The sequence below is a fragment of the Trachinotus anak genome, unplaced genomic scaffold (genome assembly GCF_046630095.1).
Source record: "Trachinotus anak isolate AG129_WGS33_773 ecotype Australia unplaced genomic scaffold, CSIRO_AGI_Tana_v1 ptg000005l, whole genome shotgun sequence".
Taxonomy (NCBI): domain Eukaryota; kingdom Metazoa; phylum Chordata; class Actinopteri; order Carangiformes; family Carangidae; genus Trachinotus; species Trachinotus anak.
In genome coordinates, this window is record NW_027273856.1 from 3,463,819 (window position 1) to 3,480,505 (window position 16,687).

Consider the following 16,687-nt stretch of genomic DNA (forward strand, 5'->3'; position numbering starts at 1 on the left):
GCAGACACACACACACATATATTCAGCTGATGCTCTGAGGAACATCTGGCGTTCTTGAACGCTGATTTAATGTCCCCATCTCCTTTTTTATGTGAGGCAACTGCCTATCACTGTGTCAAATGCTTCTCATGTTTCCATGATGTTTTCATCTAAAGCACTGGACCGTAGCACTATGTGTCCCCTCGGAGACAATGAAGTTTACGTTACTTTTACTGTACTTTTACTCCTCGGTACATGTACTCATCCATGCATCTTGCCAGCAGATGGGACAACGCAGATATCTGTTACAGTGACTATTTATGGTGATGTGGAGCAGTTAAATATGCACAAGAATATGCAGTATTGTCAGTGAGCATGCAGCGGTCGGGTTATTGTGATCCCTTAAATAGGTTTCACTTCAGCAGACATCACGGGTGTGGGAGTGGGATCGGGGTGCAGTATTTACATCCTGAGCTCCAGCTACACCACCTGGACCCACGTTTACAGCACAACAGCGATGTGTCTGCCAGTGGACACACACTTCTTGACAACTACACTGCGTGTTACAGTCGCCCTCCGCTGTAATTTCAGGGTAATGCAGCCTCTTGTTTCACCTACTGCTGACTGAGAATCTCTCAGACGTGCGTGAGGACCCTGAAAGAGGGCAGCTGGGTGAATGCATGTGAAAGCAGTCATCACATAGTGTTCATTTCCCCTCAGTTAAGACGAGCAGGTGCGGACGACAGAGGAATGCAACACAAATGAGGCATAGATTCTGTAAATAGTTGGTGCAATTCAACCTTAGATAAGTAGTGTTTCAGTGGCAAAAAGCTTAAGTACCATATGGGTTTACTTGCTGTTAGTAATTTCATTCCCAGTTCCATAACAAAACCCGAGAATGGCCAAATTAAGAAATGAAATCTGGAAATCTAAACTTTCATTTTACCTCTATTTTGCCTAATTTTTCAGCAAGGTTGCAACATGGCATGACTAACGTATGGCAAATAAAACGGAGTGGGAACATTAAATCTCTCTCTGCATATACATCACAGTGCTCTTCATGGGACAGTGTTCAGATCCCCACACTCTCAGCTCTGCTCCAGGGGAGGCAGGTGAAGAAGAATTTTTTTTGGCTTTGACCAAAAATAGGCAAAATAGTCACAGAGGCTATAAAAAGGCTCTGATGCAAATGAGGTGGCTGCTCTGAATGAACAGAATAAATAAAACACTCGCTCTTTTTGTAGGCTACGCCACAGTGGCACAACCCACCTATCGTTTTCTATACTTTGATCAAGTCTGCTGTCAGTTCAGGTTGTGGTTTACGTCGGGAGCAACAGAATCACGCGACGTGTCACTGACATCATCCTGATGTGGAGTAGTAAACCTTGGCCATCATACAAACTAAAGCTCTGCTAAAATGATAAACTCATCTGTAATGTAAGGAGGGCATGAAGACTGCAGAACAAACATGAAAGCATCCTAGATGAAGAGCTCCATCAGTTGACAGAGCTCCCTCATCACACCACATACACACCAATGAGCCTTGGAAGGGCTTCATTTGCAGTGCAATCAATCACATTAGCTTTCTTCTTAAGAAGCAACACTACATTTCAGATGGTTTACAACTGTCATTTATTTCATCGCTCACTTGAACAAACATCTGTCTTTCAGAAGAAAAAAAAAAACCCAGATGTGGCCTGAATGTGATGGTTGCTGAATGAAGCACAAACTGATGGGGGCTTTCCCCGCCCCTGTGAAGACTCACATCTTAAATCCTTGCATTCACCATCACTCCTGCTCTTTCCTGCTCATTTCTCATCCCAAACAGCCATAACTAACTCAAAACTGGAGCTTCGCCAGTTAATGAGAGGTCAGACCCACTTAATACAGCCACGCTGTCAAACATTAACTGGTTATATTGATTGCAAAAAAAAAAAAAAGGACAGTGAGAAAAATGGGTTGTATTTTGTTTACTTACGTGAATGGGGAGGTGGGGCGGGGCGTGTGGTCGTCAGGGCCAATAGCGTCGTTAGGAAGCGTTGACTGACGTAGACTCCAACCAATCACTGAAGGGTACAGCTGGACAAACGCGACCACGACACAAGGTTTTTTTTTCAGTCTCGGCGTTTGGGAGGAAAAAACAGTGGATTAACCGGGTTTTTAGCCAATAACGCGAGAAAATTGACAAAAGAGACAAGTGGTTATTTCTCGTACTGAAGATTATAAGACGAATTTCGTTATTGTGCGGTTTTCTTGTGAAATCCGGGACCGGAAAAGACCCGTTTCCCCCCCAGACAGCTGGTTTGCGGATTCCCCACTGTTTGCAGTTGAAGTTGTGTGGTGAGTCTGTTGTTATTATTGTTGAGGTGAAAGGAGCTTCAAGCACTATTGTTGATTATAAAGCAATTAACTTTGTGTTATTTTCTGTATAACTTCCTCTTTTTTTTAATAACTTTCATACTTTTAACGCTGGCTGACATTGGCTACCGAGTTGAACCACTTAAACCCTCAATTACGAATGTCAAAAGATGGAGAAACTGCTATGAAAATTATTATTATTTTTTTTTTTTAATGGTGAAAAAACTTGACAGTCTTCTCAGACTACATTACAAATAGTTCTGTTGTGATAGACTGCAGCACTGGAGCACTGTCAAATCCACGAAAATATGAGTGTTCAAAAGATGGATATTTGTATTTAGTTAGCCAGACCAGTGTTGTTGATATAAGGGCTGTGTATACACACTGATTTGAACATCAGACCTCATCGTTTAATAGCCTTTTGTTCGTCGTTACAGTCATTTAGTCCTCCTCATAACAGTCGATTCAAGTGTGACTTGTTGGATTAGTTGTAATCGGTCGACAGAAATGCTTTTCTTTTGGAAGCCACGCAGGCATTTGTGTTTTGGAGGAGAGTAAGCGGTGTAGTGTTGGTGCGGTGGAGCTGGGGGATGTTTGTTCTCGTGATGCATTCACGCACCCACTGTGAGCCCCGATTTTCGATTCTCAGCGATACTGCGACGTGTAGTACCGAGACGGTTAGTCAGTTAGCCTGTTTGATCCACCTGGTTCCCAACCTTTGCTGGCTGATGGTCCTTTGAACGATCTTATGTCTATGTCTTTGAGCTGCAAACAGTTCAACCGAAAAGTGATGCTTCTTTTGCACTTTGCTGCATATTAGTAGTTTTTAGAAGTGGAAAAAGGTGAAGCTATCTAGTGTTTTGTTTTAAAATAAAGTTGAGTCAGGACTGAGGATTAATGCCATTAGATTAGTTGATTGAAAGACATTTAATTGCAATCATCTTGATAATTGATTTATTGTTTAAGTCATTTTCAACCCAAAATTGTAGACATTTACACGAACTAGGAAATTGTGATGAGAATTTTGCTCTATTTTCTTACAATGATTAACCAATTAAGATAAAAAAAACTGTCTGATTAATCTATCAGTTCAATTCAGTTTTATTTGGATAGCACCTAATCATAACATACATTATCTCAAGGCACTTTACAGGTTAAGATCCAGTTTTCACAGTATTATAGAGAGAAACTCAACAGTTCCCACAATGATCAAGCACTTGGCAACAGTGGAGAGGATAAACTCCCTATAATAAAAATAACTGTTGTTTCAGCCATTTTAATGAGTCTGTTCAGTTTTTGTTACATTATGAATTAACTCCTGAGGTTAACGGAAATTATAGCAGTTTTTTCTTCAATGTAAAGCTGCAAATAATAAGTGTGTGGCTCTCACTTGACCTTCTTTGTTGGCAATTGGCTAATTGTAAGAAATTGTTGCAGGCAAAAGCACCAGGCTCATGCCTCATTTGCTGCTAGGCAACCACAATGTCAAATGCTGTCTGTCACTCAATTAGTGTAACTAACAACATTAACTACTGGAACTTCTAACCAGAGAAGAAAGAAACATAAAATCTATTTCTGGCGATGATAGTCCAAGCCTGATGGCGTTTATTTCTCCTTTGATATTTGCTGTTGATTAAATAGGATGGGAAAAAAACAAACCCACCACATTTTCTCAATTTTTCTCAACATAAAAAAGCCTGGCTCTTTTTCATCTGAATGGACATCAGAGGAAAAGCGTCAATGATTTACAGTGTTTTTCTGCTCCGAGTGCGTCGAAGCTGGATCTTGTTCAGTTTTGGATCCATCATCTAATCATGCACTCCCAGCCCCTGGGGGGAGTAGGGAAAGAAAAACTGTGGTGGGATTAACCAGATGTTCTGGTGTTGCTGCTTGCATATCCGGGTACATCTGTTTCTGTGCATCACTGCGATTAGTTTTATGCACAAAAACACAAAACATAAACTTTTTCCGGCCACTTGTCTTTAATTTTGTCTTCACCTGCACAACTACGTATTTATATTTGTCAGTGTTAATGCTGGTCATCCTGCAAATAGACATTAGCATGTTCTGAATATTGTGGCACATGAGAATATGCAGATGAATTCAAAACATCTGAACTAAGGCTGGTTGATGTGGTTGAAATCGTTAACACTCTTGTTAATCACGATATGAATAAATATATTTTCCAGTATAGATCAGTATAGATCATGATATGGTAAGAACTGTTAAAGATTAGGAGACCAAACTCTTTGAAAAGCTTGATTGTCAAAATTCCATTGGTTTTTAATTTGAATTTGTTCAGAACTATTATTTAGACATCAGAAATGTGAGCAATGTGATTCTACTTAAAGTTTACTTAGATACTGAGTAGTTTCCCAGCTGTAACTGGATTTTAGTCAATTTTCAACTTTGAGTGCAGATGCTTTCTTATAAAAAAAATGAGGTGCAGAAATCAAACAAATGCAATGTCAGTCTGTTAAATTATTCAAATCCATTATAAGCATTTAGAAATCGGCCACTTCCCAAGGTTAAAAATACGATTTAAAACGTTGTTTTTTTTTTTTTACATTTCCATTGCGTTCCTGTGAACGTTCGCTGTATTTCCCACTTTCTTGAAAGCCTCGGAACGCACCACCAGGCCATGTGACCAGCTCCGAACGTTAGCAAGGTGGCTAACAGGATTTAGCTAACTTGAGCTACGTTGCATCGCAGCACGGAGAAACCCCCGTTGGAGAAACGACGAACACGCACTCTTCGCAGTGTAGTTGCAACAACTTTGTGTAACGTTACACTTTGAAGCGAACACCGAGATCACAATGCCAGGTAACTGTAACCACGGGAACCTCGATTTTAAACGGTTCGTCTTGTGTGTGTGTGGAGGTGTTGTAATCCCCGGAGTGGAGGCTTGTTTTGTTGACCTGCCTCAGTGATGCTGCCATGCTGTAGCAGCGTGCTAGCTGGTAGCAGAGTAGCCGACTTTGTTTGGCCTCAAGCATCCAAACGGGAACGGAGTTTGACCTCGGTGCACGGTTTACGTGTGGCATTAGCTTACCGCGTCTGCTTTATTCGGTGCGGTGTTTGCGTTTGAACCGTTTTCTTGCTAACGCACTTTTCGACTTTGACGAAAATAACAGTTTTCAGCCACCCAGCCCGCTACCCTTTGTTGTTGCTGGGATAGCTTTCACCTTAGGCCCGTCCATTGACAGCTACGTGTGTCCATCTGTTTGCAGCCAGTGTAAACTAGCCACTTAGCATTACCTCGGCTAAAACCGTCCAATCCAGTTACCAACTTTCCAGGTAGGCCTGGACACCTGGTTTCGCCCGTTAGCCGTGCGGAGACGTTAGCAGGCTGCAAGCCACGACGACGCTCCCATTACAGACAGCGCACTAACTGTTGCATAACATAATCTGCTATGAAGCGCTTTATTCTGTGCATTTCCAAGCTTCTGCTGTGCACATTTTAAGGAGTTGCACAAACATCTTTGCTACGAAGATTGAATCTCTGCTTGTTTGAGATTTTGAAGTTTTTCCTCTCACGCAGAAACACACTGTATTTTAGGGTTCCTCTAAAAAGATATCAGATGATAGTTTGACAACAGACTGACCTGAAATTTTCATATGTCTGGTTAAATATTTTGACCTTTAAACTCTTATTAATGCTATTAATATTTCAGCCTACTCGTTGTCCCACTAATTTCAGCCGTTTGTAAAGTAGTTTACAAGTGGGGTGACATTTTAATATTTCATTAATTTTTGATGGGGCTGCAACTAAGGATTGTTTTTATTTTTAGGTTAATTAAAGCCAAAGATAGTGTCAGATTTATCCAATCGACAGTTCAAAACCATACAATTATTACATTTATTATTATAGTACACCAGTGCATGAACTGTAAATGATATAAGCTATTAATCACGTATCTGAAATGTTGCTGATGAATTTAGAATTGTCAGAAAATAGTGAAAAATATCCACAATTTCTAAATGCCTAATTTCAGTGCAGCTGTGTTTCACATCACAAGGTAATATCACACAGAGCAAGAGCTCATTCATTAGAGTTCTTGTAGTATTTCTCGTAATTTTGACATTTTCTTTGTAGCCCTGCTGCAGAACAGCATTTTACCTTTCCACTGTTTACCCCTCATTCTCATCAGATCTGATCAAATCACACACTGCTTGCAGGCTAAGAGGATAGGCCAAGCTAGGCTCCGCCAACTAAATATTACATGGTGACCAACACATGGTTATGCAACATGAAGATGCTAAGTGCTTCATGCAGTACGTGATGGCACAGCGCTTATTGTCTCAGCTCCTCCTTTATACCAGTTCACTCGCCACGTGCTTTTGTGGTGTGTTTGCAGAGTAGGGATTTACATGATGATTCTTAGTTTTGATGAGATCTAGGAAATGCAGTGAATGTTTTTTTTTTGTTTTTTTTTCAAATAGGGAATGTATCACTTACGCTATTAAATGTCAGAAAAGAATAATTGCCTGTCACAACCTCTTGAAGCTCAAGATGAGTCGCTTGTTATGTCGACCAACAGTCAGCAAAACCCAAAAATCTTCGATTTCAAAAGATAAAATGAGAGAAAGTAGCTGAAACCAGGAATGTAACATTTTTGCTTGATCAACATAAATAACAAACAAACATGACAATCATTTCATTTATTATAACCTCCACTGTATTTCTAATGGAGGTTTTGCTGATGACCTCTTGGGTAAACTTTTTGTTTTTTCTAACTTCAAAGCCTGACGTATTGAATTAAATACACATATCACACCACATATCCGGACAAGTGTCCAATAAACGTTGGCAGTCGGTGTTCGAAGTCTGTGTTGTTTCGTAACACTTCAAAGACTGCAGTAAAAATGAACATGGACACCTTGGCACACGCTCACATTCAGACTTCAGACACTGAACCTTGGCTTTGCTCAGGTAGTGCAGAGTTAAGCTGAAGTCTGTCGTAGTCTCCTGCAAAATGTTCTTTCTGACTCGCTCACTCTCCATTAAGTGCATTTTAAAGCTAAATTCTTCAGTGAATAATTAGACTGCTTTATCATTGCCCACAGATACAGACACACCTCCTCTTAGTCTATTAACCTACTTAGATTGCCCATGTTTATTTGAACTCCTCTGAAGGACACTATGTTCGTACTGTCGGCGGTCTGCCTCGGGTCAAACTCTGCCTGCATATGTTGATTTTTATCACACTGACCAAGATGGAATTAGCATTAACAGGCGTCAGAGTAACATTTTGTCCTGAATATGGAAATCAGCTCATGACATGGGGGAAGTTTCTGCAAGTTTGGGGGATGTAAATCAGTCCTTGCAAGTCAAATATTCCAGTGATATGTGTCTGCTTTAGGCTGACCCTAGAGCTGTGTGCATGGCTCGGTTGAGATCATCGTTTTACCCCCATCCCCCCCCGTATCCACCGGGAGGCCGCAGTTGAGTCATGACAAGTCTGTTGAAGCTGGCTGGCAGACTGAGGATTATATCATTGTAGTGGGCATGTCTCGTCATAGCAGTAGTACTGTCTGTGTCGCAGAAACAGGGATAGACTCATACTGTCTAATTACCATTTTTTTCGCAATCAAATCTACAACACCTCTATATGGAAGGATTAAATCTCTGTTAGACAGCATCCAAGCGTAGTGAAGGTATTTCTGTGAGGCAGAAAGTGCAGTAAATTCTTAATCACTTAATCTATAGCTCAGCAATCTGTTATCATTTTCCCTACATTGAATTCCCAGAGTAAGACTGTTTGTGTTAGTGAGCTTTCCTTCTGTGCTAGCAGGATTCTTTGACAACCCTGTTGCTGTGATAAGTGGACTGTCATATTGTCTACAGTCAGACTTGCTAAAAAGTAACTGAAGCTGCAGGTCTGGAGGCACAAAATCCCTGCTACACTGGATTTTCCACATTACAGATATACTGCTTGTAATGTGTTGAATTGTGACTGTGTTCTGGAAGACAACCAGCTACAATCTGTGCTGAGAAATGAAGGGTAAACCAAGTAATACAGACAGCAGGGATGCACGATATTTTCAGGCAGGCAGGTGTGGATGCACAGTGATGTGATCTTGTTCAGTCTCAAGCAACAGATTGTAAATCCAGACAGGAAGGTCATGTGTATCCAGGGATTGTCCCACTGACAGAATGAGGAAGTATCTGGATAAGAGCAACATTGATTTGTAGTTGTGGAGAGTTTTCTTTTCACTGCCTCTGCACAGATCTGCAGTCGATTAAGAGATTCATTCTCCTGCTTCTTGATTCCCAGAGGCTTTAGCTGCTGAGGCTGAGAGTCTGGAGACATTGTGGACTATGTGCCAGTTGAGTAGAGTCATTTTGAGAGTCCTTTTGTTACTGGATGATACTCTGTACTTGCTGCATGTTTCGTCTCGCGCTCGAATGAAACGACTTCATTATCTGTCAAGTACAAAGAGAGAGCTGCATTTAAATGGAGGGAACTTCCATCTCATTGTGCTGCTTGTCTCACCTTTTGTGCTGGGCACGTTGCATTGGATGTAAAAAGCAATAAGCCAATACAACAACCAAAGTACTAACTTAATGCCTCTGCAGCAGGAGTGCCAGTGGAGGAATGGTACCGCTGCATCTGTATATCTCGGATACGCCTGAAAGGAATTTCCTCAAACATTCACTTGGACTCAGGGATGAACTGATTAGATATTGGAGGTTAAAGGTCAAGGTCACTGTGACCTCACAAAACACATTTTTGGCCATAACTCAAGAATTCATATGCTAATCATGGAGGGTAAAATGATGAAGTGATGACATTTTTATATCCAAAAGGTCAAAGGTCAGTGTCACTCATCAGCATAATGTGAGAACACATTTCTGGCCATTATTCAACACCACAACTCAGGGACAGAAGGGGAGATTTTGACCATATTTCCCATTCGGTCAGATACTGCTCTGTGCCTGGACAGAGATGGATGGTAAACTGCTACTTGACTAGTCGGGGGAGGCGGACAACCATGAGGCGGTAATTCTAGTTTAATCTATGAAACTGTTCGCCAGCTTTTCAGTAAGTGTCGCAGCTACCTGACAGCAGTAGTACAGGTGTGTTTGTGTTTCACACCTGCAGCCTATAAATTGCAACATGCAGCACCGTTACTTAAGATGACTCACTCTGTTTTCCAGGATTAAATCATGTGCAGCAAACACGAGGCTGCTGCAAAACAACTACACAATCTTCTGCGCCTGTGCTCACATCAGATTGGTCAGTTACACCGCCCCTGGTTTTATGTGACTTAGTGCACTGAGCAAACAGGAAAACTCCTGAAGAAAGTTGTTGCCCTCATTGCATTCACCTCTGCAGTGCTTCCCCCTTATGGATTACAGAGGGCAATAGCAACAGGGCTTCATTAATTCTTTCCAAATAGTCTGGCACTTCATTTTTAACTCTAAATGTGTTTTTTTTTTTTCAGTGTTATGTGGGGCTGCAACTAATAATTATTTTCCTTCAGTTGATGATTTTCACAATAATTGATGAACCGATTTTCAGATAGATGTTAAATAATACTCCAGAATCTAAAGAACAATGACAAAGAAAAGCAGCAAAATTAAGAATACCTGAGATTTTTGCTAAAGAAATGATTGAAACAAATAATCGATTTCCTCTTAAGTGACAGATTGTAGCTCTAGAGCTACAAGTAGATTTGGTTGCATTTTATCAGGCCAAGATAATCAAGTTCTTTTTCAGAAAAATCTGCGATTCTTTCATGTTAACAGGATGATTATTATTATTATTATTATTACCAGAAAATGTATCAGCTCATGCAGTATTGCTTCACTCAGTTTGGGCAGCAGTCTCATTATGATGTAATTAACTGTAACCTCATAAATCTGTGCTCATACTTTCACACTGAATCTCTCTGATGACAAATTATTGTCTGATCACTTCCTTTCTATTTGTTGCAGCATTTGCAATCTGCCACTGATTGTAGTGTGATCGGCTGAGAGGCCAGCAATTAATCAGAATCTTACTTTTATTCTACATCACATAACTTTTACAAACTGAAAAATACTTGTTTGTTAAAGAGTTAAAAAGGTGTATGAGTCTTTCTCTGGCCTGATTAACTGTCGTCTTTTCTGTTCGTCTCTCTGCTTTTCTCATTTGTTTACTGCTCCGTTTCGTGTCCTGCTTTTGCTCAGATTTAAATTTATTTGACTGGATGGTTTTGCTCCACACACTCAAACTAAGCTTGGTGGGGAAATGAGGAAGTTGTGACATCATGTTGTATTTTCTCTTTTTATTAGCCTAAGTGAACAGATTTAGCACCCTGGGTGTTTGTTTGCCCGTGAATGGTGCTGTATGTCTTCATGGTGTCTATCTGGGCCAGTGTGTGTGTGTGTGTGTGTGTGTGTGTGTGTGTGTGTGTGTGTGTGTGTGTGTGTGTGTGTGTGTGTGTGTGTGTGTGTGTGTGTGTGTGGTTAATAACACACTGTTTCTGTGGCCTTTTTCCTGCAGCATTGGATTTCACCAACCTGAAAAACTATTGATTGCAGTCGTAAAATGCCAACGACTCTATTAAGCCTTCAGACTCATTAGGTGTTTGCAGTAAGAACATTTTTAGAGGTTTGGAGACACAACAGGATTAGGCCCAGTCGGTGTTTCAGTTTTCTGTCTTTTTTATTCAGATCATGAGATTTAGAAACACAGTGTTTGGTGGTTTTATCGTTCATGAGGACTGAGACTCTGAAGACTTTTCTGCCCGTGGGAGCAGTTTTCCAGCTGGCGCTGAACTATAATTGAGACACTGTTAATCTGTTAAGTTTGGATCCAGGGCAGAAGCGTTAACGGTCTCGACTCAGACGAGATAATGTAAACAGTAAGATACAGCTGTGGCCTAATGAATAGGAGATGAGCCAGCATTTTCTTGCTTCAAGAACAGAAGAAAATGAAGTGCACGCTGTGTTTAATTTGGTTTCAGGAGCCAGTTGTGTCTGATTTGAAAAATATTTTCAGCATGATTTTGCAAGGGAATGTTACCACGATTAATTTTTGTGATTTAGTAACAAGTTCCTGTGTTTGATTGACCAACAATAATGCTTGTGTAACTGTGGTCTTGTGCAGAGCCGGCTGAGATGAGTGGTCCAGAGGTGGCCAAGACACCGGGAGGCGGCGCTCCGGGCAAAGAGGGAAAGGAGCCGGTGGCCAATGGGCACGCAGGAGAGGGCAGTGACGCCAACCCATTCGCTGAGTACATGTGGATGGAGAATGAGGAGGAGTATAACAGACAGGTGTGTATTACAGGACAAAATGAGCACACCTCCCTGGAGTTGCAGATCAGCCGCCACCCTCGTGGCAAAGCAACAAGGCCACAGTAACGCATGTTATAGCTTTTTGTTTTTTGTTTTGGCTTCTTATGCCTGTTGTATTTTTTTTGGGGGGGGCGGGCCCCTGGACCCACTTTCTTTACTCCACCTTCCAGTTTACCTCACTGTCCTCTCTTAGCCTCTTTTCTTCTTCCTGTCTCTTCAGTCACTAAAAATCCCCCGTTTTAAACCCTACCATGTTATCTTGCTCTCTGCCTTACTCCAGTGTGCTTGTTTCTCCATGTTGAAGTTTCTCGGGACAGCTGATGGCTGATAACATCACAAGTTAACAGACCTGTTTAACCTGCCTCATGGCTCTACCGTCCACCCCCTCCTCTGTGATAGGAATGTTTTTCTTCCTTTTGTATTGAAGGTTATTTGGACCCAGTCACTTGAGTTGCATGGTTAGTGATAAGTAGAAATGTATCATCCTCTTTTCACCTCACTGTATCTCTGTCTTTTTCTCTTCCTCAGCTCTGAGTCATGTGTTTTAATGCAACCACATTTCTTTTTAGGGAACCTTCCACCTATTTGTCATGCAGATAATCTCAGATAACCTATCCTCTCCTCCTCCTATGTCCATTCATCCTCTTGTTCTTTTCTCTGCCCCTTGGTTTCACGCTTGCTCATGTCTTTTCTCTCCCGCGTCATCTCCCAGGTGGAAGAGGAGCTGTTGGAGCAGGAATTCTTAGAGCGTTGCTTCCAGGAAATGCTGGAGGAGGAGGACCAGGATTGGTTCATCCCTTCGCGTGACCTCAACAACCAGGGTGTGGGGCAACTGCAGCAGCAGCTCAACAGCCTGTCCGTCAGCGATCACCACAGCAACGTGGAGGAAGTGGCGGTGAGTCACAGATGCATCTAATTTCACAACAGCCCCCCCCCCCCCCCCCCCCCCCCCCCACCCCCACCCCACAATTTCATTATGGACACTTCAGAGTTTATGTTAAAAGGAGTGTGTTTTCACTCTTGTTCTGCAGAGGAAGAGCATCTTGAATCCCGAAGCTAAGGAGTTCGTCCCGGGGAAGAAATACTAGGAGTCCCCCTCACCCCCATGGAGCCTCCACGTGCACACAAACACACACACACCAGTTCTCACATATTCTCAGAGACTCTGGCGGCTATGACCCCGCACACACTGATTCTCACACATACACGCATGCACACACACACACACTCAGACCTATACACACTTGAAGTCAGTGGCGTGCTGGCAGGCCCAGTCGGGGGGTGGGGGGATTTCTTTTTCTTTCTTTCTCTTTTCTTTGTTTCTTTAATCTTTTTATTTCCTGTTTGTTTCTTGTAAACTGAGGGACATTGGGAACAAGGTGGGGGAGGGGTGTCCTACCAGCACCGCCCAACTGCGGGCGCTAGCTCATCATTGCATTTCAGATCGCTGTTGATGTTTGCAGAGTATGCAGGTCTCATTGAAGCCCCCTTTTGAACTGAGGCAGCTACCACGGAGTGATGCCAGGACAAAGCTTAAAATCCAAAACATCTAATAAACTTAAAATTACGTCACATACTTGTTAATGTGTTTGCTGTCAAATTGGGGAAAAAACATCGCCTTACATTAAGTTGAGGGTTTCCAGGACAGTGCGGTTAGAGAGCGACTAACATTTCAGGGGACTTGATGGGTGTCTGCCACTGCTCTGTAGAGTCATCGCGTTCAATCACACCCGTTAACGTTAGCTCCTATGATGTCATAAGCTCCCTGTGACATCACAGCTCTTGTGCATCCAGAGATGCGGGTTGTTATTTGTATCCGCAGCGGCTATGTTCCAAACCAAATACAGGCCCCACCCTCCCTGTACACGTGTGTGTGATCAGGGATCAGAACATGGGTCAGGTGTAATGGATCAATTCTTTGTTTTTTATGTGGAAGTCCGTGATTGTCTTTAGTCCAGCTTGTAAGAACAGAGGGGTGAGTTGCCCAATTAAGCATAAAGTGGAGTTCAGCAAGAGAAATGTTATTACAGAGGGAAGGTCAGAGCTGTTTGAACCTTAAAACACTCAGTTGTTTTCATATTTGTGGTCACAGTTTCAGTCTTTGTTTCATTTTGGATTCATAACATATGGAACAACCTTGTTACAGGGGAGTGTTTGGTCTGGAACTCAGCCACTGCCTCTTTCTGCCGGAACAACTTGGTTTGTCCAGCATCAGATCAAGTGTCCATATCCAAATCAGGTTTTCAAATAGCCTCTCCTCCTCTTTTTTTTTCTTTTTTCTTCATGTTTTTGAGGATGAGGCGTTTTGTGTCTCTACTGGGTACAGTAGCCTGTGGTGTCCATTCAGTCCTGTTCATAGGAGGAAACTTGAGGAGACAGTATTGTCACAGCCAGTCAGAGCAAAGCAGTATGCGACACATGGCCGACAGTATGGCCTCCTTGCGGTTCTTCTCTTTGTAGGTTGACTTTTTGAGGAAGTTCTTCTCTTTAACCATTGATTTCTGCCACGGTCTGGCTTTCCCTGAAGCATCACCCCTCACTGCAAGAATGAGCTCCATTTTTAAGTTGAAAAGCAAAAGGAAAAAGTTGTATATGCGAAGATGATTTTCAGGAAACCCAGATTCTTATTAACAGTTGAATACATTTTTCTTATGCTCAGCCATCTCGGCTTGAAAATATGGAGGCAGTATTGACACGATCTGAACATCAATCGTCCTCATGCCACTGTTCATTTGTGGCATGTGTGTATTTTACTCTTAGGGTATAGTAGACACATGTGCATTTATACTTGCAATAAGTATCTGACAGGTTAAAGCAATTCTGTCCATCCAAGCAGATGTTGAGAATTTCAACGTAAGTACTCAAGTGTGTTCTTAAACAGCAGTAGAGACCATGAGTATGTGGTTTAAAAGGGAACTTCCTCACAGTGTTGGACCACAGCTGTCAAATGGCACCCTGGTGAAGCCAATAGGAATGTCCGCCAGGTGGATTGTACAACATGAAATCATTTTTGGTGATTTTGTTTGAGTTAGATGACAGAAGCCGTTTAAGAAAAAGAGGTCCAGAAGACACAGAGTATGAATTTCAATACAGATAAAAATAATGAAAAAAGACGAATAAAGACGTTAAAGACAAATTTCCTTGTGTCTGTCTTTTTGTCACATTTTGATACAGTGGACTAGACCCCTGACGAACGCTGACGAATAATATCCAAGTTGCATTTCAATCAGGGGGCGTGTCTGTTTGACATCACTGGTCTGGAGTGATTGACAAACTGATGAAGACCGGTTGACTGTATATAAAAATGGACGTATACTTCGGCTCCGGAGAATGAAGCCAATGCGGAAGTGCCTTAAACCTGCATTTTAGTGAATGACCATCAGGGGGCGACTCCACTGGTTACAGTGAAGTCCAATTCTCTGGAAGTCTATGAGAAAATGACCCTACTTCTCTCTTGGTTTATGACCCCAGTAAATGTTTTCATAACAAGTTTCTGGTCTCAATCGCTGTTTTCAAGTCTTCTTCAATACAACATGATGTTCAATTTTAAAATTATAGTCCCATTTAGAAGAAAATGGACAATAAAGTAGGGTATGCATTGGGGCGTGGCTTACGTATGATTGACAAGTCACCATCTGTCAATCAAGAGCAGTCCCTTCTCACAGAACCAATGATGTTGAATTAGCCGTGAACTTGTTTTTGGGTGTGATGTTGAATTTTCATCCTGAGGTTTTTCCACATACGGTGTACATTTTGAGGAATCGGCTGTTCAGTTTATCCGGTAAGTACATTTTATTCAGTACATCTGTTTTCGCTAGCCAAAATTAGCATCCCAATTCCCAATTGATATCAAAGTGAGGATGATATACAAATGCACCTTGCTAACCCAGCTAGCTAGCTAGTGCTAGCTGATTACCAAGCCTTTTCTATGCTAACAGGACTGGGCCCCGCCGGGATGGTGACCTGTGTTTACTCTAGAGGTGTTAATACATGTTTGAATATAATGTTAAAAGCCCAACTAAAATGTGCATATAACTAGTGTTAAGGTACCAACGTTATTATTGTGTTTCTGGAACATAGGATCCAGTCGAAGTGAACTGTGTTAGTGTGTTGGGCTCACATTGAGATCCATTAATGCAAGTTCTTAAAATGTCAGTTTGGATGTTGTGAAAGTTCAGGTTAACTTAACCTTAATGTAATTTAAATGTGGTCAATGTGTAGACTGCAAATTATGCTGACTGGAACAACTATGCAACTAGGCAATACTACATTTTCTGATCAGGTCCTCAGCTCACAAGCGGCAGATAGTAACAATAGCATTTACCGGATGTGTCCTTTTTATTTGACCCATATATTCTTATTACTGGACAATCAGATATGCTCATAATTTATCCTAGAGATTATGTCATCGTGAAGTCAAGTGTTAATTGTGGTGTGTTACTTTGGATGTGTTGTAAATGTCAACATGTCTTCATACTTAGGTCCCTGTATGTGTGTCAGTGTCCTGTGTTACACTGATGTCTTTGGATGCCACTGTTTGCACAAAAGGCACAATTCTCTGTTTAAATCTCTATTTAGAAACTCTGTTCATTCGCTCTGATCATCACATTGCAATGTTATGTATAATACACAATGTAGAAAATAACATTAGTACATAACATGAAGCAGTTCATTCATTTAATACTGTAAGTGCATAGACAATAGTCCTCAACTGAAGTAGACATTCATGCACCTATCCTGACAGCTGGTTTATGTATGTGATAAACTGTGATCCACCATGTCTGAACTAAAGTCTTTTACAGTAACTTGAAAGGTATCCAGGACCACACCATCAACAGGGTAACCCTTCTTTTGGTCCTTATTTCTTCAAAGGAGGGGTTTAGGAGAAACAGGTTGGAATTCAGTGATCTCTAAATAAGATTTTATTTATCTTTGTGAGACAAATAAAAGACATTACTTCTTTAATTATCTTTATTCCAAAAATGTATAAAAAAGGTAAACGATATTCAGGCCAGAAAACTATTTTAGCCTCTTGCTTTTGTTCCATACTTCTGCTATCTGCAA

General features: G+C 41.5%; 2 protein-coding genes across 3 annotated transcripts in view; one reads left to right on the forward strand and one right to left on the reverse strand.

Annotated features, from left to right (window-relative positions):
• hspa12b (heat shock protein 12B) overlaps window positions 1-2,094 on the reverse strand; it is a 23,220-nt gene extending 21,126 nt beyond the window's left edge. Inside the window, exon 1 of the mRNA XM_071477814.1 lies at window positions 1,958-2,094. The gene's annotated coding sequence lies outside the window, so the exon portion shown is untranslated. The remainder of the gene's footprint in view (window positions 1-1,957) is intronic.
• paip2b (poly(A) binding protein interacting protein 2B) lies at window positions 2,076-14,759 on the forward strand. Of its 2 annotated transcripts, none has more exons than XM_071477823.1 (4): window positions 2,076-2,319; window positions 11,436-11,602; window positions 12,336-12,518; window positions 12,655-14,759. In XM_071477823.1, the coding sequence occupies exons 2-4, from the start codon at window positions 11,447-11,449 to the stop codon at window positions 12,709-12,711; spliced, it is 396 nt and encodes a 131-aa protein (XP_071333924.1). In that variant the 5' UTR covers window positions 2,076-2,319; window positions 11,436-11,446; the 3' UTR covers window positions 12,712-14,759. The 2 variants fall into 2 exon arrangements, with proteins under 2 accessions (XP_071333924.1, XP_071333923.1); XM_071477822.1 differs by lacking the exon at window positions 2,076-2,319 and adding an exon at window positions 4,994-5,160.
• The last annotated feature ends 1,928 nt before the right edge of the window (window positions 14,760-16,687 follow it).